The 23,359-nt window shown below is 36.5% G+C and overlaps 1 protein-coding gene across 1 annotated transcript in view; it reads right to left on the bottom strand.

Moving 5' to 3' along the window:
* Positions 1-11,494: 11,494 nt before the first annotated feature.
* Positions 11,495-23,359, bottom strand: part of SP4 (Sp4 transcription factor) — a 68,622-nt gene continuing 56,757 nt past the window's right edge. Inside the window, exon 6 of the mRNA XM_007470603.1 lies at positions 11,495-12,300. Within this exon, the coding sequence (XP_007470665.1) occupies positions 12,053-12,300 (248 nt within the window). The 3' untranslated portion in view covers positions 11,495-12,052. The remainder of the gene's footprint in view (positions 12,301-23,359) is intronic.

Here is a 23,359-nt window from a genome sequence, read left to right as displayed (position 1 = left end):
GGTAAATCTGCCTTTCTCTTTTCTATTTACATTGCTGATGTACCCATTGTAAAGCTGCTAAGCTTTCTTCCTAAACCAGTAAGCATTGTTTGCATTCTTGCTTTTCTCCCTAAATATATATTTATGTTCCTAATACGAATTCCTAATATAAATATATTTATATTCCTGATATGAATTGTTCCAGGATGTAGAATATCACATATAATTTGTAATATCCCCAAATCTCCAAGGATTAGAATACCCTAATTGAATGCCCAAATTCTACCAGCACCAAGAAGTCCCCAAAGCTTTCCCAGCAATTCCAGCTCCTTACAGAGAGGGCATTCTCTGTGACACACAGCAAGGTTACTTGGGCTGGGAAAGGTTAGAATTAATAAAACATCCTTTCAGTGCACACTAACAGTTCTTTTCCTGTGGCCATCCAAACCCGTAACTCCCCATGTAAACGGACAATGCAAATAATCTCCTGTGAATCTCAGTAGTTTGATCCTGAAATGGTCAACAAAACTACAGTTGGCAAGCTCAAGGTGTTGGGGAAGAGAGGGGATTGATGGAAGCAGAAAGGAAATAAACATATCTTGAAGTGTAGTTCATTGATTCTGTGATGCACCTTTTTTCACATTTTAATATTTCTGCAATTGGGGTCTGTCTTACTCTTGTAGTCTGCCAAGAGTCATGTCTGTGGTCGTTATTACTGCCCATACATCTGCAACAAGACTTGCAAAATGGAACATTATCAGCACAGAAGAAATTCCTGGAGGTAACAGTGGAGCATTCTTTTAAGAAATGCTACATCATTAATACTCTTCATGGCACACTTTGGAGTATAAACCTACCTGTCCACTGTTCACATTCAGCTAGGACGCCAGTATAGCCACAGTGGTTATTAAAATGCTGAGATAATTCCATACTGGAAACTAAATAGCCACTCTGGCTCCCAATCCCCCTACTACCACCCCATGACCTCCCCAAGATCTAGTAACTGAAAGAGTAATGCCAGGGGGGTGGGGGTGGAGGTATGGATGGGGGTGTGGACTATAGGATGGAGAAACAGGGAGGGGCTCTGGGACCTCCCTCCAATCAATCCCTTCTGATTGATGGGTGCTGTGCTGTGTCTGTTATTAAATTTTTTGACTGTTATCTCTATCTATAATAATCAGGAACAATAATTATTGTTATATTCTTTTGTTTACAGGGAATGAACTGAACTTGGAACAGGGTAACTCTTAGTCTGACAACTAAATATGTCTAAATTTTGATTGGGTGCTGTAGCTTCTTGAGAACAAAGCAATGTCCTCTGGATTCACAAGCTTGATGTATTTTAGGCCAAGTTATAGCTCACCTACAAAAGAAAAAGTAAAAGAGTTATTTTTTTAGAGATCATAATTACTTTGAGAGTATTCTGAACAATGCCAGAGTTAAAAGACATATTTAGTAAGAGACATAAATACTTAAATCATAAATCTGATATTTCTATTAGAACAAAATGTATAAACTGAACACAAATATTGTATTTGAATATATTCTCTGGTGATTATTACCTCTTTTCTCATCACATTAATTCTTTAAAGAATTTGTTAAGATCATGGATTTGAATAAGGATACTATTTAAAAGAAAATTAATATTTTAAAAACATTTTGCAAACAAGGTAACACTTTTCCTAAAAATACAGAACAATAAATCTTAGATCTACAAAATGATCAGTAAAATTCTTTAGGAAGGTTCACCCTTTTTTTTTCCTATTTTATGTCAAAGTCTGGATTTACAATTGGACATAAGAATAAAAGTACTCCCAGGTACTTATGGAATTGGTGGACATACTTACTAGACTTTTTTTTTTCCCTTCTGTTTTATTAGTTTGTTTGATGTATTTTTTTGAAGCATAATTGACCTACAACACTATGTTAGTTCTGTGTGCCCAAGATACTGATTCAGTATTTCTATATGTTAAAAAATGATCACTGTGGGCTTTCCTGGTGGCGCAGTGGTTGAGAGTCTGCCTGCCGATGCAGGGGACGCGGGTTTGTGCCCCGGTCCGGGAAGATCCCACATGCTGCAGAGCGGCTGGGGGCGTGAGCCATGGCCCCTGAGCCTGAGCGTCCGGAGCCTGTGCTCTGCAATGGGAGAGGCTGCAGCGGTGAGAGGCCCGCATACCGCAAAAAAAGAAAAAAAAAAGAAAGATCACTGCTTACACAGACTTTTAATACAAATTGACATCCCCTGGAATTTGGAAAACAAAACAAACAAGAAAATAAATGAAGAACTGAGGCTATTTTCATAGGACCCATAACCCTGTTCTAGTCATGATTTACTCCATGAAAATGAGAATTAAAGGTTATATATCATCATTAGAATAGGGTGTAATTTTCTAACAATATTACCTTTCTGTCCATATAATTATAGAAAATGAGAGGAAGCGACTATAATACAAAACCATAGTAACTTATAAATTTAATTCTGACTTACAAACTGCAATTAGAAATGTATATGATGCTTCACCAAACATGCACACACGCATATTTCACATACATATATATATCTGACAAAGAATAAGCTAACATAAAAGCTTCAAAGACATAACATAGTTAAAGTCGTAACCATTTACAACATTGCTGAATTGAGTTGGAATCTTTTTTCAGTTAGCTTGCCCTTTGCCTTTATACTATTTTCCTCAACAGTGGTTTTCCAAACATGTTAGGGTGACCAAACATTTCAAAACCATGATGCCCTTTAGAACCATGAATTACTGATGTATTTAATTCCAACATAAAATTATACAAGCTAGGAACAATTTTACCAGCAGAAAATGTAACCTTATTATGGCTTCCACATCTCAAAAATAATACTGCTATCAGTAAAATATTTATTAAACCACATTTCATAGCAAGATAATAAATAACAAAATTTGAGCCAAGCCAACCGTCTAGAAAGGTATGCTTCAAAGACGAATGAGTGTGGGAAACAACTGCTCAAGTTTAATTTCCTCCTCTTCCCTGTAATTTGCTTTTGTCTGATCTTAGCTCCCAGGGTCTGACTTCTTGGCTCTCTGATTCTGACTCGAGACTTGTTCATCTTAACCTGTGGCCCAACATGATCTGAGCCTTGGCTGCTCCCTGCGGATGTGGGCTTACTGCACTCCCATCTCTGCAAGTGCTGGCCAGCCCATCCTAGGAGTCGGGGAAGGGGATCTCGAGGTGCTCTAGAAATCTAGCCAAGGGAGAGATGGAAGGAGGCAGGATTAATACAGAAAAGAGGAACAACATCCCTTATGCCTGAACCTGGTGGCACACAATATGTGCTACATGGACTGGCTGATTGGAAAAAGCATCTCTACAGGTAAGCTTGGGAATGAAAGAGGCAAGTCAGAGTTAAGAACAGGATCTGAAGCCCCGTTAAGGTAGTGACATGGAAGAGGTGCTGGAAGTGGAGGGCAGCAGCTAGCGGAGGTGCCTCTGAGCCTGGCAGGGCATGAAGCCAGTTTGGGCAATTTATTTGTTTATATCTTATCTTATTCCGCAAAGAATCTGAAAAGCTAAGTGAAGACAGCTTAGAGCTCATAAATGCAGAGCATCCTATTCTTTTCTGAACCAAGTCTGAGAGGAAGTTGTCTAGGATAAGAAAAGGTTTGGACACCAAAATGCACATTGTTTTTTTTCATGGTTGCAATTTAACAGGGAACTGAAAACACAGGAGTACTTTTGCCCTGTAAGCTCAGGTTCATTTTGTTTATTTAAGTGTAAACATAGGGGATGATTTTAGATATAGAAAACTTTCCACACGTTAACAACAAAATAGAAGTTTTTGAACAGCAGATGGGCGGATGTTTCTGTTTCTATTTGGTTTGCTTCTTAGTTCACTCGTTTGGTTGTCTGCTATCACTTAGGTAGGCAAGTAGTTGAAATTAACATTTTAAAATTAGAAAATAACTGGGCTTCCCTGGTGGTGCAGTGGTTAAGAATCCGCCTGCCAATGCACGGGACACGGGTTCGAGCCCTGGTCCGGGAAGATCCCACATGCCGCAGAGCAACTTAAGCCTGTGTGCCACAACTACTGAGCCTGCGCTCTAGAGCCCACGAGCCACAACTACTGAAGCCCATGTGCCACAACTACTGAAACCTGTGTGCCTAGAGCCTGTGCTCTGCAACAGGAGAAGCCACCGCAATGAGAAGCCTGCACACCGCAACGAAGAGTAACCCCTGCTCGCCACAACCAGAGGAAGCCCACACACAGCAACGAAGATCCAACGCAGCCAAAAAAAAATAAATAAAATTAATTTTAAAAAATTAGAAAATAACTAAGATTTGAAACTTTAATTTTGCTTAGCATTGGGAAAAGATGACCGTCATATAAATCTGAGATAGAAACTAGCTCATAGGTAGTTTAGGAAAAAATGTACAGTTGAATCAAGAAATTCTCACTGAAATTTCTCTTTTTAAAAATGGAATATTGAGCATTAACTTTTCAACATATTGGTACCCAAAGCATATCAAGATTGATCCAACTGGGAACTATTCCATCCTCCCTGCCCCCTTTTGGGTTGAGTTATGATAACAATAACTTCTATCTATTAAATACTATTGTGTCAGAGGCTTGAGAGTTACCTTATTTGATCCTCTTAAGACACCTACCTACAAGGTATTATTCCCATTTTGGAAATGAGAAAAAGAGGATGCAGAAGTGGTAGTTAGATAATTTGCCCAAGGTTGTGTAGGAAGTGGCAGAACCAGGAATCAAGCCCACACTCCTCAGCCTCCCAGTTGGTGATCTCTGTGTCACACGGCTTTGCTTTTACCAGGGTGCTCAACCCTCTGCGTTATGAGCAGGACTTTATCTCCACGGCAAGGATGCACCGCCACCTCTTACCTCTCTCCTGCTCTCCTCGTTTTTGGCCTCTCTAGACTATTGTGCTTTAGCTGTGGTCCAGTCAGGCGTAGGGCCCATCCCTTTTGCTGATTCCTCTTCCCCCAGCTTCCTCTCAGATACTGATCGGCATGGTTTGCTTCCTCACTTCCAGTTTTACTCAGACATCAGTTCAGGGAGGCTTCCTGACCCCCCTAATTACAATCGCAGCCCCAGCACTCTTCACGTTTAGCCTACTTGTCCCCGTTGCCCTTAACCACTTTCAAATCTGCGTGTGAACTCTGTGAGGGCAGGGGATAGGGCTTTTTGTCTCCTTCTTGGTCTGACACATGGATTAGTGCCTGGTACCAAATAGACCCTCAGTATTTCTCCAATGAGTAGAGACTCAAAATACAAACCTATTAGTCATCGCTATCATTAAGTCCTGAAGCAAATTAATTCCCAGAAGTAGAAGGGTTAGGTAAAAATGTAGCTTTACGGAAACTACTGGTACAAATCTTTTATACAGAATTTTAGGGTATGTGTGTATTTTTAGGCCTATCTGTATTTCTTGCAGTCTTTCTTTCAGCAGCTTTAAAAACAAAATAGTTTTATGCTGAAGTTTGAACTTCCTAATCCAATCCTAATGCTATAGTGATATACAGCTAAAATGTTACACATAGCATATATTTTATCTATATACATGTACTTAATTTTATTAAAATACACATAGGAAACACAAAGCCCTGTGGATTATGTTTCCACTGACCAAAAATTTTAAACAGTGCCACAATTATGCAAAGGGATTACTGTCAACTGGAAACACAGCTACTGTTTCCTTGAAAAAAATTTTACTGTGGTAAAAATATTGTTTTTATGGGACATTTCAAATATCATAAGCGCATGTGAAAATTCCGCTTGACTATCACCCAATTTTCCTGGTTGACTTCATAAGAGAATGTACAATGTACTTAAGGCTTGAGTATCTGTATTTAACTGTGGGCAGCATAGTGATGCATGATTTAACAGGAAAATACCTTTTCTATTTAAAGAGAATAGATTTTATGTCAGTACAGTCTAATACAAAATATGTAACTTGCTAACTCATTTGCTAAATCAAATCCTTATTGTAAAGAGCTGTTATATATATGTATATGCATACATAACTTGCTTTTCTGGGCTAAAGTACTATAAATAGCATACTGATTTCTTTTTATACATGAAAACTTGATTATTAAAATTCTGAAATCTAGAAACCCCATTAATTGGAACATTTTCCTCCAGGAGAAATTGTCCTAGCAGTTGCCAAACTATTACCTTAGACAAAAATGAAGGTTTGTACCATCTTCCTTCCTCCCTTGCTCTGTGTTTCTTTCTTACTATTTGCACTTGAAATCACTCTCAGGTATCCAAAAATAAATTATTTCATTGCCACCTGCTACAAAGAAGAACACAGCCTAAAACGTACACTAATCAGCAACCCTTAGAAGAACGGAATACATGCCTTAAAAATCCTGCTACACAATTACAAGTTGGCTGTGTGTGAATCAGACATTATTGCTTGGGCAGTAAATACAGTAATATGTAATTCAGATGTATTGAAGAATAAAGTATTTATTTCTTGTACATACCTGAAGTCTGCACTCTTTAATCATCTGAAATTTTAAATAAAAATAAACAAGCTATGCCATCTTTTTTCTTGATATCTTGACTTTATCATGAACAGAATCGTGAACTATCCCTTATTATATTTAGTGTTGTGCTGAGCACTGCTTCAACTTTCCTAACTTATTACACCAGTGGTTTTATGTCAACAATCATGATATTCTAACATAAACTGCAGCAAGATCTTTTTTGACCCACCTCCTAGAGTAATGAAAATAACAAAAATAAACCAGTGGAACCTAATGAAACTTAAAAGCTTTTGCACAGCAAAGGAAACCATAAACAAGATGAAAAGCCAACCCTCAGAATGGGAGAAAATATTTGCAAATGAAGCAACTGACAAAGGATTAATCTCCAAAATATACAAACAGCTCATGTAGCTCAGTATCAAAAAAACAAACAACCCAATCAAAAAATGGGCAGAAGACCTAAATAGACATTTCACCAAAGAAGACATACAGTTGGCCAACAAACAAGTGAAAAGATGCTCAACATCACTATTTCTAATAATGCAAATCAAAACTATACCTCACACTAGTCAGAATGGTAATCTTCAAAAAATCTACAAACAATAAATGCTGGATAGGGTGTGGAGAAAAGGGACCCCTCTTACACTGTGGGAATGTAAATTCATACAGCCACTATGCAGAACAGTATAGAGGTTCCTTAAGAAACTAAAAATAGTACTACCATATGACCCAGCAATCCCACTATTTGTCATATACCCAGAGAAAACCATAATTCAAAAAGATACATGCACCCCCAATGTTCACTGCAGCACTATTTACAATAACCAGGACATGGAAGCAACCTAAATGTCCATCAACAGAGGAATGGATAAAGAAGATGTGGTACATACATACAATGGAATATTACTCAGCCATAAAAGGAACGAAATTGTGTCATTTGCAGAGACGTTGATGGACCTAGACTGTCATACAGAGTGAAGTCAGAAAGAGAAAAACAAATCTCGTATATTAACACATATATGTGGACTCTGGAAAAACAGTAAAGATCATCTTATTTGCAAAGCAGAAACAGAGACACAGATGTAGAGAACAAACATATGGATACCAAGGGCAAAGGGCAGGAGGTGGGATGAATTGGGAGATTGGGATTGACATATATACACTATTACGTATAAAACAGATAATTAATGAAAACCTACTGTATAGCACAGGGAACTCTACTTGGTGCTCTGTGGTGACCTAAATGGGAAGGAAATCCAAAAAAGAGGGGATATACATATATGTACAGCCGATTCACTTTGCTGTACAGCAGAAACTGACACAGCAGTGTAAAGCAAATATAATCCAGTTTAAAAAAAAATCTATGATAAAGTAAAAAGCATTACTTTTTTGGTATTTTCCTTGACTCACTCTTGGCTCCTGGTTCCTGGTTCCGAGTTTGAAGTTCCTAGAAGTCCAAGAATCAAACTGGTACTACCACATAAAAAATTTTAAAAAACAGAAAAAGTTTACTACTTGAATTATCCCTTTTATACAATATCATTCAGATGCTTCCAAATGTGAATTTTTCAGATAACTGAAGTTTACATTTTTAGTTTGACACAAATCTTTTGAAAAATTTATTCCTTACTAGTCTTATTTGGCAGAGTAGAATAAATTTAACTGTTTCTTGATTCAGGAATTGTTAATGAACACATATTATTACACTAGCCATGTCTTTACCTTAGGGTTTTACTATACAACGCGATCTACCCAAACACTATGTAAGCCTTGGTCGCTACAGATTTAAAACGAATTTTTGGCGTCTTCTGTTAGTAGGATCAATGTACTTCCCTGCTGCCTAACATCCCCTGCCCCTCACTTGGCCGTATCCAATCTGTCCTGGATTTGGAAATCTGTTAACTAAAGTTGTTATAGTAATGTATTCATTATGTCCATTAAAGTTCTGCATGAGATTTGCAGGGCTCTCCCAAGAGGAAAAGACAATAGCTTCTGCTTATAGACTGTGGCATCTATATACATGGCATACATTGCTTCTTAGTGTTTCTGTAAGCTTAAATAACGTCTTAATTATGTTTTCGTTTTTAGGTCTTCCTACAATTTCCTAACATTTATTGTTTAAAAATATTTAAGTAAAAAATGTCCCTAAATCAAATTTTAATTTCCATACATGTCTAGAGCAATGGCTACAAATTAACATGAAATTTGAATCAGTGTTCTTTGGCAGTATGTTCAGAGAAATGGTGACCAGATCTTAATACCAGGAATTATGAAGAGTTGCCAATATGTTTTCTAGTGAGAAGCATTTACTTTCCAGTGTTCATCATTATAAAAAGGTTGATAGTTCAAACAATTTATTGCTGCTTTATAGCATACATAATTAAATGAAGAAACATGTTAAACTCAAGGGAATTTTTAATAGGTTACTTGCAATTGTTATTGCAGGCAACAACTTGTACATGATTTTATTTCCAAATCCACAAAAAACAAATTTTATACAAATCAGCACTGTAAAAATGTCAATTACAGCCCCAGAGGCTTTGCTGGCAGAATAATTGTCTAAATTCTAGGATATGGGAAACAGGTTTTTTTCTGGACTCATCTTTTTTTTTTTTCTTTTTTTTTACAAAAAAAAAATTTACAAGTGAAATGTTACTACAAAACTTTTTATAAGGAATTTTTGCAAAACATTTACATTTTACCATCAACTATTTCTGTTTTAAAATCATTATGTAGATTTAATACCCTATGCTGCACATCAATTTATGTGGGATGACAACTTAGTGACATGCATAAAAAAACACCACAAGGCATTAAAATGAAGACTTAAATACAAATATTGTTGCAATAAAACAGTTATAAAATTGAAAAATAGGACCTAAACATCATGCTTATCTAAGTTTGACAAATTAACTTTTTCTCCTAGATTACACACTTTTATTACTGCTCTCATGAGAGTGTGATAAATAATGACTTAACATCAAGTTCTAATGTAATCAGCAACACATACACAAACCTAACCAAAGAAAGTATACTGTAAGAAAAAACTATTCTAACACTGGAGTTCTACCATGATAAATACATAGCTTTGCACTGATAATTACAATAAAGAAAAGTTTTATAACAGTGGCAAAGGGAATGAACAGTGAAATGTCATTAAACAAGACTCTACTGCACATCTGTGCCCTATTACTTATAACAGCTATATCCCACTGAGTCAAATAAAGGACACTGAAATTTACGATTCTTATAAGACAGAAGAGTGGATTCAGAATGGTATGCAGAACAGACTGTCAAAAGATTTCTAATTTCAGTGGCGAAATGTGCACCTGCTAACACAAATTAATGTATTTTATATGCTATAAAGCTATCCAAATTCAGTTTGTTAAATTTATAATAGGCCTCATTGTTGATTAAAAAATAACTTCGATTTCTGAGGAGCATACATAGGTATGCATTAAAATTGGTTCATGGAATAATGGTGCAGAGAGCTCATACTCGGTATTAACAACAACAAAAAGTGTCACTCTGAGGAAACATGATTCAAACATTACGAAAGTTTCTTTGCATAAAAAAATTTATAGCACTGATTGTGTAGCATAATGATAGATAAAATATATATTTGATGTTTCAGCTCCTATATAATAAAATTAAAATTAATACTACCAAATGCTCCTCTGTACCAAACAAAGCAACAAACTGATTCTGATGTTTTAAAGCCAGATACATCAGTTGTTAAGAGTACGTTAAATAAAATATACAAAACAATTTACAAAATCCAACTAAAATTTAAAGACTTTGTTACAAGTCTACAAAAGCTTTAAGAAACTTGAAATTTATAACCACAGTGTAAAAATTTTTTTTTCCTTTAATCTCAAAGCTTTTTTATACAAACTGAAAGCACAAAAGACCTTCAGTTTTATATAACGCTACAAAGGGCTGGCCTAAAGTGTACATAGTGTAAACAGTGATCATTACAGTATTTCTCCTTCATCAAAAATACAAGAAACATCACAATTTCGGAAGAGAATTTGCATGAGTAGTACTTTTCCTGAAATAATAGGGAATGCACAAGAAAACATACACCTATATTCAAACAGTCCCCAAACTAATGGTGTTAATAAACCGAGCAGTTAAAAACTTTAGTTTTCAAATGGTCAATTCCAATTCCATTATAATTCTTTGTAAATATATTTTTAAACTATTAAATATCTTACTAATATTTAAGCTACTGGTATACTCCCAATTTTTTTTATATGAAACTTTTGGCCATCTTTCCTATTAAGACCCTTGTATAAACAATGAAATACATTTTTTCTTTAGTCATTTAATTGACTGAAATTATTCTGATTTTTAAAAAATAATTTTTGTTTCATAGTATCACATCTGTTATATATTTGTTAGGCTGTCTTCTTAGGGAAAATTCAGTTATTGGCATAACATAAAGACATTACTGTGTTATAAATTCTTAATCAGCCTCTAACACAGTGCTAGAAATAAAATGGGATTTGCTAATTTTTTGTAAAGAGGAAAACAGAAATTGTAATGTAGTTAAAAGATAATTTTCTGCTGGCCTTAAAAAAAGTGTGATAATTCATTCTTTGGCTACCAAGTCAAAGCATAAAGAATTTTGCACATTGTCAACATAATTCATATTTACAGAATATGAAACTACAGAACGATTTAAACTCTATGCAAATATTTCCAATATAAACATTTAAAATGAACTTTGTGGTTCAACCTAGGGTTAGGAATATAATCAATCCTAACTTCAAAACCTTACCTGTTAAATTGCCTCATTTTATTTTTCTGAAGCTATTATGAGTTTTGTTTTCCCCCCAGTATTTTCCTAAGGTTTCAATCTAAAATTTAACCTAAGGTTTAGCTCTAAGTTCCTCTTGTGTCTCCAAATGGAGAAAGTACTTGGACTTCACTGATTGTCTGCATACGCACTACTACAATGTAGTGGTAATAAAGATCTGAGATGCCTCTCAGATTACTTTTTTGGAACTTACCTAATTCAACTGTTGAAGAATTTCTAATATTTAGAAAAGACGGCCAAAACTATTTTCAGTTGATTTTCCAAAAATCAAGCTAAGGAAATAAAGTATTATCTCTATCATCAGTTAACTATTTGTTTTCTGTGCTACTGCAAAAAAAAATAAATCCACATAAATTATTACTGACTGAATTTATAACAAAGTACTTTCAAAGAAAACAAGTCCAATTAAGGTCCAGCCTACGAACTACTGAGGTCTGTCTTTTTAAACATATTAACACATGATGTTAAGAGAGGGGAAGATTCAGTTTAAAGATTATGTGATAGATCTCCAAATAACTACAACATATAATATGAAGGAAATACTTTTCTACCTGTTTCCAGTACAACAGTTTGCTTTTTATATTTTTAAAAATTCAACACTTCATGTGCTGGACCCAAAATCTTAGAATACTTCAAGAAGCCAAGAATGAAAACATGATTTCCTACTTTGTAATTCACCTGACCAGCCCATTTCCAGATTTTCAAATGTGTGTAAACTTAAGTGCAGCACTAGAGGTCTCTGTTATAAATAACTTTTCAGAATTCTTCCATGTTGGTTGAAACATTGGGAGTTGCTGGGTTTGAATCTTGAGAAATGGCTGCAACTGTGACAATTCTTGGGGAGCCAAGCACCTCTGTTACAGATGAGTCCAGTTCTCCGGAGGTAACAATGGCAAGAGCTGTCCCACCACCTTTCTTATTCTGGTGTGTTTTGACATGTTTGGAGAGATGATCACTCCGCATAAATCTTTTAGAACATTCCGGACATTCAAATCTCTTTTCACCTAAACAGAAAAATAATAAATGAATAGTAATTCACTTTATCTAAGTGAAATTATAATTTAAAATAATTTCTCTTCTGGTCATACTATACCTTTGAGTAGTTGCAAAATACTTCATGTTTTTATTTTAAAATGCCATCGAACACAGTGCAGTACATGACTTTAAAGTCATGATTCTGCTAAGAACTGAAAATAAAAGCTGTTTCCTCAGTTTCCTTATCTACAAAATAAGAGGCTTTCTAACAGATGATCTCAAAAATCTCTTCCAGGTATAACAATACATAATGTTCAAGGCTCATATCCGCCCTTCCTTAAAAACTATTGTCTAGGTTTTGAATATAATGCCTAGAGGCAGGAAATATCTTAGAACTACTTCAAATAAAATCAGTTAATAATTTTGTAGTGTACTGAGTTTCTTCACAAGGCAAAAATGAGAGTGGGGCAAACACTACATTTCAAATTTAACAGAGTTTTTAGGTCTCACAGAATTGAGACTATTAGGTTCTGGTACACGGAGTGATCCTTATATATTCTCTCTCTAAGTTATAAGGTAGTTCTACTGGAACTAACTACTTCTGTATTTTAGAAAAAAGTCCTTTCATTTTGTGTATAATGGGTGGGGCACATAAAAATTTGGTTAATTGGTATATCGTCATGTTCATAATGGATAAACTATTAGCTTTAGTCCTTCCCTTAAAATTGTTACTTAAGGGAAAGAAGCAATATTTTTTCCCAGTCTGATAATAGAACTTGGATAATAAGAAAATTCAATTCAGCTGGCTTCTTTTACCTGGCCCTGCTTTTGACTTACTAATAGAAAATCTATAGTGCCCATGTCAGATATTATCCCCTATTCTTTATATGTTTGTTTTATTTAAAAAACTGCATTTGAGGTGTCTCATTGAAATTTTCTTCTTCTTTCAGTCTTGAAAAATTAAATGAAAGGATAAATAAATGGTTGAGACAAAATTCTTAAAGACATGAAAAATAAAGGCAGTTAAGGTTTAAGGTAAAACGACTTGCATCTTATGAATGCTAACAGCCAGACAAGGGCTAAAAACAATTAAATGAGGGTTTATGTTTAGGATCAATCTTGAACTCTTTTATCTTTCAAGTTTCCCATTTTACTTCAAAAGAAAAATTCTAAGTGTAAAAATTTTAAAGCTGGAAGAAATATTAAGGATCTTATTTTACATTTTCATTTTATAGATGAGTAAGTTGGGGCTCAGAAATTAATTAATTTGCTTGGGAATCATACAATTTATTAATATCAGAGCAGAAGTCAAGGCACCTGGTTTCTAGTTCAGGCTTTTTGTACTAAATCACCTGTAGTAGAGACCTCTGTTCTTTTACAGCAACAGTGGCCAAGAATAATCAGAAAGAAATCAGGTAGTGATGGCCTGAAGGCACGAGATCATTCAGTAAACACTGAATCAATGGGTGATCAACTTGTACACACTGGCTGTTTAATAAACATTTGTTAGCTGTGATATTCATGAGCTCAGTCATTTTTCAACAAATATTTGTGGAACATCTGTAATGTGCCAGGCACTGGTGATACAAATCTGAACAAGTCAGAGTCTCTGACTTTAAGAAGCTTCTGTTATCTTGAGAGAGTCATTTGTAACCACATGGAGCTACTGGTACCAAATGAGAAAGAAATTCAAGTCCCCACCTACTCAGCAGCAAACTGTAAGATAAATGAGAAATGATGGGGACATGGTTTGTGTTTGGACTTTCTAGTCTACTCCTAAGAGGTGTGGGTATCCAATTAATTTTAAGCAATGAAAGTTGGATAAAATCTCAAAATAAGTAAATTATGTTGTACAATTCAACTATCATTAGGGGAATGACATTTCAGTTTATTAACCTTTTCCTCAAAGAAGTGTGTTTTCTATGGTGTAAGACAATTTCTGAATTTCTTACCTCTTAGCAAACATTATCATTATACTTTATTATATGGATACAGGGAGGTACAGGGTTCTTGTACTAACTAAATACACTATAATATCTTTTTTGTATTTATATTTAATTATTTTTATAATTATTTTTAGTAGGGTTAATACTTTTTATAATTAATGCAACTAATTATCAAAACTGTTGATATTAGTTACTTACGGTGGGCAAAATGCCCCAATCCCCCACAAAGATGTCTGTGCCCTAATCCCTGGAACTTGTGAGTACGTTTTATTACGTCGCAAAAGGGATGTAACTAAGTTTATAAAGGTTAACAAAGGGAGAGTGTTCTGAATTATCTGCATGGGCCCAATCTAATCACATAAGTTCTTAAAAGGAGACTGCTTTCTTCAGCTGGAATCAGAGAGACGCAGCAAGAGAAATCAGAGAAATCAGAAGTGTGAGAGGAACTTGACCCGCTGTTGCTGGAGGGGTGCCACGTGGAAAGTGTGAGAAGGAACGTGGGTCACCTCCAGGAGCAAATGCCAGCCCCACTGCCCCCCTGCTGACAGGCAGCAAGAACACAGGGACCTACACCCTACAAAAGCAAACGCTGAATCTGGCTGACAGTGTAAGTCTGGAAGCAGATGCTCTCCCAGAGCCTTCGGGCGGGAACACAGCCCAGCCAACACCCTGATCTCACCTTTGTGAAAGGCTAAGCAGAGGACCCCGGCTGAGCCTACTAGGACTTCAGACTTCAACAAACAGTGATATAAAAATGTGTGTTATTTTAAGCTGTTACATTTGTGGTAGTTTGCTGTAGGAGCAATAGAGAACTGACAGTTATATAAGATATAGTCTTGAAAAAGGTAAAGCCTAATGAAAAAAAAATTACAGCTGATCTGTTACATGGATCAAGATCTGTGAAATATCTGCATCACAAGTTATCAAAAGCATACAAGAAGAAATTCCAAATTTTATTTCTCTAAGAAAATCTCAAGGATGTAAGCAAAATGATTTTGGTTTAATACATTGAATATAGGGAAAAAATTGCTTATCTCACCTATATTATTAATAAAATACCAAGCTGTATTATACAACTATTAAAATATGGTAGTATTTTAAAAGGATTTAAGTAGAAGATTCATATTTAGAAATTATGTAGATTATTTCCTACCATGATGTTGACAGTAATTTCTCTCAGAAAAAAAATTGGCTGAGATTTTCAAGTGGAATCATAGACTTGAAAGGATAAATGGAACTAAATCAGATCTTTTAAGCTTTATGTATTTGAGGTACCCATCAAGAGCCAATTACCTAGCTGCCATAGTTCTGCCTACAATCTCATTTTCAAAGTGTTACCCTCAAACTTAAGCTAATGTAATATATAAAACATACTTTATGGATTACTGATGTTATTTCTAAGTTTGTCATTTGATAACATACCTGCATATTTATCAATTAAAATAATTTCAGGAGTGAACTGAGGGGCTATATTAGTTTCCAAGGGCTACTATAAAAAAGCAAAAACAAAAAATCACAAACTGGATGGCTTAAAACAACAGATATTCTCTCTCACACAGTTATGGAGCTAGATGCCCCAAATCAAGGTGTCAGTAGCGCAATGCACCCATCAAAGGCTCTAGAGAAGAATACTCGCTTGCCTCATCCTAGCTGCTAGTGCCTTCTGGCAATCCTTCGCATTCATCGGCTTGTAGGTGCAGCTCTCCAATCTTTGCCTCTGTCTTCACATGGCCTTTTCCCCTGTGTCTCTGTGTCTTCTCCCTTTCTTACATGGATGCCAGTCATTGGATTTAGGGTCCACTAGGTCCTAAATCCTAGACACTAGGCATAGTATGACTTCATCTTAATTCATCTCATCTGCAAATAACTATTTCCCAAGAAGGTCACATTCACAGATACTGGGGATTAGGACTTAAACATATCTTTCTGGGAGGCACAATTCAACCCACTACAGGGACATTTTTTAATGTCTGGCATTTCTTACAGCTAAGTAAAAAACACACCCTTTGCTCAATGAATAACTTCAACTAAACGTCCATTTGTAGCATATATACAATTTCTTACCAGACTTTTATATAAAACTCACTCTACAGAAATCATATTTTGATTTGTTCTAAAAAACCTCATTTTTCAAACTGAGAAACCTGTAGTCCCTGTATCCCTCCAATGTCTATCAGGAGGGACCTATCAGTCCCTCCTGGACACTCTCCCTTACCTACTCAGCCTAGAATATCTAAATGAATCTTTTCATAAGTACACTCAATTCTCCTCTATCATTACCTGTGGATAAAAGCAAATTAAAAGGGGGGAGGAATGATAATTTGAGAGAAGTTATATGGCTCAAATTTTCTTGAAGTAGAAGACAGAGTAAGGGGAAGTTAACTGGGAGTGACAAGGGAATTAAGAAGACTTAAGGAGGTTTAGGTAATTGCTAAGGTAATGAGGAAGCTGAAAAAAATAAGATTGATATGCTGTCTGAGAGACTGGATGAGATTTGAGACCATAAATTTGTAGATATCAAATGTGCATCATGAGTAATTTTTCATTTCTTCCTTCAGCAATTATCTACTCAAATATAGAAGCCCTTTGGTTATTTCATTATAAACACTTTTTTCTGTTTGTTTTTGGGTTTTTTTTTTTGCGGTACGCGGGCCTTTCACTGTTATGGCCTCTCCCGTTGCGGAGCACTGGCTCCGGACGCACAGGCTCAGCGGCCATGGCTCACGGGCCCAGCCGCTCCACGGCATGTGGAATCTTCCCGGACCGGGGCACGAACCCGTGTTCCCTGCACTGGCAGGCGGACTCTCAACCACTGCGCCACCAGGGAAGCCCTAAACATTTTTTTAAAAGGCAATCTTATCTACTCTAATGGTTTTAACTATCATCTATAAATGGATAGGTACGTCAAGATCCAGATTCCTAAACTATGAATTTAACATCTCCAAGATGTGCCATAGAAAGCATCATTCAACATGTCGCAAACAGAACTCATTAACTTTCCAATCCTTACAATTCTCAGAAATAAAGGGGAAAAGTCCCCCAAACTATGAAAGAGGTAATGTCAGTAAACATGGTGATCTCCAAAAATCCACTCCTCTGTGAAAGGAATCAGAAACTGGGAAAAAACAATCAAATCAACCCTTTCAGACACTGGAAATTAATCAAGGGTTCCAGTAATTCAGGGAGTGTTTAATAAAGAAAATGTCTGAAGAAGAGCAAGTTTTGTGGTGTTTTAACTTGCCTAGTTCCATTTTCTACTCCCCAGCAGCCTGGTAGTCACCAGAGGGAACAGAAAAGAGCTGGAGCCCTTATAAAACTTCTTTCCCAAAGGATCATCATTGTTTCTTTGGAGGACCCCACTTAAAATACTTTTGTATTTAACCTTCCTTGGAAATACCCAATGCAAAAAGTCTTCTTCCGGGGTAGAGAGAACAGCATGTGTTTGCCTAAAACAATTATAGGAAAGTGTTTTAACTTCATGGATGTCCAAAACAATGAATAATACTTGGGCCAAACAATAAACAGACTAAACAAAAAGCTTAAAAGAAAAAGCTGACATACTCCTTGGAATCTAGAAGGCCACATACATGCTTAGGGCTGTGAGTCTACTCAGGAAAGGGCTGAGAAGAACCAAACTCTCACTTATGCCTATCCTTTCAGGTTCTGCAAAAGCAGAAAGTGAAGGCTATGGTAGCATTGTCAACTGTCTGGCTGAGTGTTGATGGGGGCCCCAACATGCAAACAAAGCCTCTCAGCAAAGAGGGAGAGATTTATTGGTCCTAGGTTTTTAAAAGAAAGAATATTTGAAGAAAAGATGGCTGAAAACTCCCCAAATTTGATGAAAAACATTAATATACACAGTGAAGAGGCTCAGTTAACTTCAAATAGGTTAAGTGAAAAGAAATTCACACTGAGACACAATAATCAAACTGTTTAAAGTGAAAAACAAAGACAGAATCTAGAAAGCAGCAAGATGGAAGTGATTCATCATCTACAAGGGATCATCACTAAGAAAAAAGCTGATTTTTTTTCATTAGAGATCACGGAGGTGTGAAAGCAATGGGATGATATATTCAAAGAGATAAAAGGAAAAAACCTGTCAATCAAGAATTCTATATACAGAAAAATTATTTTTCAAAAATAAGGAGAAATTAAGATGTTCCCAGATTAATAAAAACTGAAGGAATCTATCACTAGCACATCTGCACCTATAAGAAATACTAAAGGGAGTCCTTCAGGCTGAAATGAAAAGACACTAAATGATAACTGGAATACACATGAAGAAATAAAGAACACCAGGTAAAGTAACTACATAGATAAATATAAAAGACACTGTAAATGCATTTTTTACTCATTTTTCCTGTATCTAGTTTAAAACACAACTGAATAAAACAGTAATTACAAATCTTTGTTGATGGGTACAATATACAAAGATGTAATTAGTGAAAGAAACAGCAGAAGTGGAGGCAGAGCTATGCAGGAGAAAAGCTTTGCATGCTATTGAAATAAAGTTGGTATTAATCCAGACTAGACTGTTTTAAGATGTTAACTACAATCCCCAAAGCAGGCAACCACTAAGAAAATAACTTAAAAAAAATACATACATACATACATATATATCTATATGTGTGTGTGTATATATATATATGCATACATATATACATACACATACATACATATATTAAAAGAAATTACAAGGTAATTAAAATAACACATGAGCAATATTTTTTTAACACAAAATGTCAATAATGGAGAAACATAGGAACAAAAAAGATAAAAGACATGAAGACAAATAGAAAACAAATACCAAAATGGCAGAAGTCCTTAGGAGTAATTGCATTAAACATGAATGTATTAAATGCCCCAATCAAAAGGCAGAAACTGACAGACTGGATTAAGAAAAAAACATGATACAACTATATGCTTTCTAGCAGAGGCTCACTTTAAATTCAAAGGCATGAATAGGCTAAAAATAAAAGGACAGAAAACTGATACACTATGCAAATAGAGTCGGAATGGCTATATTAATACTAGAACAATAAGATAAAAATTACTACTAGAGACAAGGAAGGATACTTTATAACAATAAGTGTCACTCCACCAAGAAGATATAACAGTTAGAAACATATATGTACCTAACAACAGAGACCAAAACCATAAGAAGCAAAATCGACAGAATTGAAGGGAGATAGACAATTCTACATTATACCTATCGCTTTCCTGTATTCTCCATTTCAACTGGTAGTAGTCATCATTGGTACCTTTCATCTCTTTTCTCACATCTAACTAATCACCGAGTCCTGTCAATTTTATTACACAAACATCTCTTAAACTGGTCCCAAACATACCTTGCAACTTCTGTTTTAGTTGGTATCTTACCAAAAATCCTTACTGTCTTTGCTGATTGGTCTCAAAATTATTCCCTATAAATTTATCCTCCATACAAATACTAAATGGTCTAAAATGAAAAGGTGACCATCTAAATTATCTGCTGAAAACTTTCAATGGTTCCTCATTTCCTATGGCTGCAGAAAAAAACAAAATCAAATAGTAGATAACATCCTACTGACCTCTGCCTGCCTTTTCTGTTTTATCTATTGCCACAAATATCATGGTTCCCAAACACTGAACTGCTTGTACTTTCTTTCTTGTATGAGTTAGATTCTAGTCCAGGTGACTCTGCTCCGTCTCCCAGTCATATAATTTTAGGCAACTTCTCTCTCCAATTCTCAGTTTCTTCATTTTTAGCTGGGAATAACAGAAATACCTATCTCATATTATTGCTCAAAGGATAAAATGAGAAAATGGATTTTAAAAAAGCATTTAGAAACCCAGCACACTGAAGGGGATCAGATATGTTAACTACTACTGTTACTGCCTGTCTGCATTTGTTTACTGCTTCCATGGCTCACTCTTCCCCATTACTAAATAACTCAACTTGGTTCAAGGAACTAAGCTTCTCATTAGTCCTTATTTATAAAATGATGGAATTGCACAAAATCATTTTCAGGAGTCCCTCTGGCTCTAACTCTTATTTTTTTATTTTTTATTTTTTGCCTTATGCGGGCCTCTCACTGTTGTGGCCTCTCCCGTTGCAGAGCACAGGCTCCGGACGCTCAGGCTCAGCGGCCATGGCTCACGGGCCCAGCCGCTCCACAGCATGTGGGATCTTCCCGGACCAGGGCACGAACCCATGTCCCCTGCATCGGCAGGCAGACTCTCAACCACTGCGCCACCAAGGAAGCCCAACTCCTACCATTCTTGATAAAGAGACATGTTGCATAACATCGAGGCATATGCATGAGGCTGAGCAGGAAATTCTTTGGATTGTTAAAATAAAAATAAACTAGAAAATCTCTCTCCCTTTTTAGACTGCAATTTCGCAAAGATAAGAGTTGTCTCACACTTCTGAAAATGTATTCACTTACATACAGTAAAATTCATTCTTTCTGCTACATAGTTCTATGAGTTTTGAAAAATGCATTAAGTCATGTAGCTATCTCCAAAATTCAAATGTAGAACTGCTGTCACTTCCAAAAACTCCTTCATGATGTCTCTTCAGTCAAACTCCCTCCTCCATCACACACTAGAAAACACTGATCTGTTCGCCTTTTGTATAGTTTTGATTTTTCTATTATATCATACAAATGGAATCATTCAACAGGTAGCCTTTTGATGCTGGACGCTTTCACTTAGCATAATGCATCTGAATTTCATCCATGTGGTTGTGTGTATTAATAATTCATTCCTCTACGTTGCGGAAGAGTACCCCAATGTATGGATATACCACAATATTTCATCCATTCACCAGCTGAAGGACACTTGGGGTGTTTCCAGTTTGGGTGATATTTATAAATCTGCCATATATATTCAAAGGTGGGGTGAATACTTGGGAGTGGATGCAAGGTCATATGGTTAAGCGTATGTTTAACTTTTATAAGAAAATTCCAAAATGTTTTCCAAAGGTGCTGTGTCATTTTGCATTCCCACCGGCAAGGAAGTTCCAGTTGCTCTGCAATCTCCCCGGTACTTCTAATTGTCAGGGTTTTGGTGTCCTTGTTTTTTATTTTAGCCATTCTAATAGGTGTATACAGGTATCTTGTTGTGGTATTAATTTGCATTCCCCCAAGTAAAAGATGATGTTGAACATCTTTTCACGTGCTTATTTGCCACATGTATAATGTTTAGTGAAGTGTCCAGATCCTTTGCCAATTTTTAAAAAGTGTACTGTTGTTCACATACTGTTGAGGTTTGAGAATTCTTTATATGTTCTAGATAAAAGTGCATTGTCAGATGTATGATTTTCAAATATTTTCTTCCAGTCTGTGTCTGGTGTTTTCAGAATTTTTCACAGAGCAAAAGTTTTTAGTTTTTATGAAATCCAGTTTACCAATTTTTCTTTTATGGATTGTACTTCTGATGTTGTATTAAAAACTTTGTCTAACCTCAGGCCACAAAGATTTTATCCTATATTTAAAAGGTTTTACAGTTTTAGGTTTAGATTTATGTCTGAGTGATTTTGAGTTAGTTTTTTTTTTTTTTTTGTCATACGCGGGCCTCTCACTGCTGTGGCCTCTCCCGTTGCGGAGCACAGGCTCTGGATGCGCAGGCTCAGTGGCCATGGCTCATGGGCCCAGCCGCTCCGCGGCATGTGGGATCTTCCCAGACAGGGGCATGAACCCGTGTCCCCTGCATCGGCAGGCAGACTCTCAACCACTGCGCCACCAGGGAAGCCCCTTGAGTTAGTTTTTATAAAACATGTGAGGTATGCAGGTCAAAGTTTCTTTTTTGCATGTGGCTGTCCAACTCTGCCACATTTTGTTGTGGAGAACTTCTCCCTTTCCTTTTATTGTAAGCATGCTTACCTTTACTCCACGGATGATGGTTATAATGTCTGCTTTAAAGTCTTTGTCTAATAATTCTAACTTGTGGATTATCTTGTATCATGGTCAGATACAGAGTACGTTGAGTAATTTTGGATTGTATCCTGGACATTTTTAAAAATAAATTTATTTATTTATTTATTTTGGTCACGTTGGGTCTTCGTCGCTGCACGCGGGCTTTCTTTAGTTGCGTTGAGCAGGGGCTACTCTTCGTTGGGTGCACGGGTTTCTCATTGCAGTGGCTTCTCTTGTTGCGAAGCACAGGCTCTAGGTGCGTAGGCTTCAGTTGTGGCACATGGGCTCAGTAGTTGTGGCTCACGGGCTCTAGAGCACAGGCTCAATAGTTGTGGCGCACAGGCTCAGCGGTTGTGGCTCGCGGGCTCTAGAGCACAGGCTCAGTAGCTGTGGCGCATGGGCTTACTTGCTCCGCGGCATGTGGTATCTTCCCGGACTAGGGCTGGAACCCGTGTCCCCTGCATTGGCAGGTGGACTCTCAACCACTGCGCCACCAGGGAAGCTCAATAAAGTATTTTTTAGTTAAGGTATGTGTATTATTTTTTTTTAGATGTAATGTTACTGTACACTTAACAGACTACAGTATAGTGTAAACCTAACTTTTACATGCACTGGGAAACCAAAAAATTCGTGTGACTGGCTTTACTGAGATATTCACACTTTATCGAGGTGGTCTGGAACCGAACCCGGCATATCTGAGATTTGCATGTAACGATGGGATTGGATCATAACTCTATAAATAAATACTCATGAATCCATACCATAGTGGTAAAAATAAATGTCTGAATAAACAAATAATTGGGGAAGAAGGTATAGATAGATCTTCCTTATATAAGAGTCACAACTAAAAATCATACAGTGAGGGAAACAGAAAATGACCTTTAGTACATTACAGTAACATCACACAGAACATCACATTGTATCTGCAGGCAAGATACAGGTGGGCAGGGCGACACACCACACCAGCAAGAAAGTTGCCACAGACTCCGACATCCCATGGACTCCGACATCCCACAGAGGATATCAGGCGTTCCCTGCCCTTAACTGTCCCAGTCGTTTCTGTACTGGTCGTGGGACGTGTAGGAGGGACTCAGGGAGACCCCAAAAAGCTGGATATGGACTCAGTGACCTTTAAGAATGTGGCTGTGAACTTCATCCTGGAGGAGTGGGCTCTACTGAATCCTACATAGAAGAAACTCTACAGAGATGTGATGCAGGAAACCTTCAGGAAGCTGCCTCAGCAG

This window comes from Lipotes vexillifer, unplaced genomic scaffold (genome assembly GCF_000442215.2).
Source record: "Lipotes vexillifer unplaced genomic scaffold, Lipotes_vexillifer_v1.1 scaffold1406, whole genome shotgun sequence".
NCBI lineage: Eukaryota > Metazoa > Chordata > Mammalia > Artiodactyla > Lipotidae > Lipotes > Lipotes vexillifer.
This window is presented reverse-complemented; position numbering and strand designations above follow the sequence as displayed.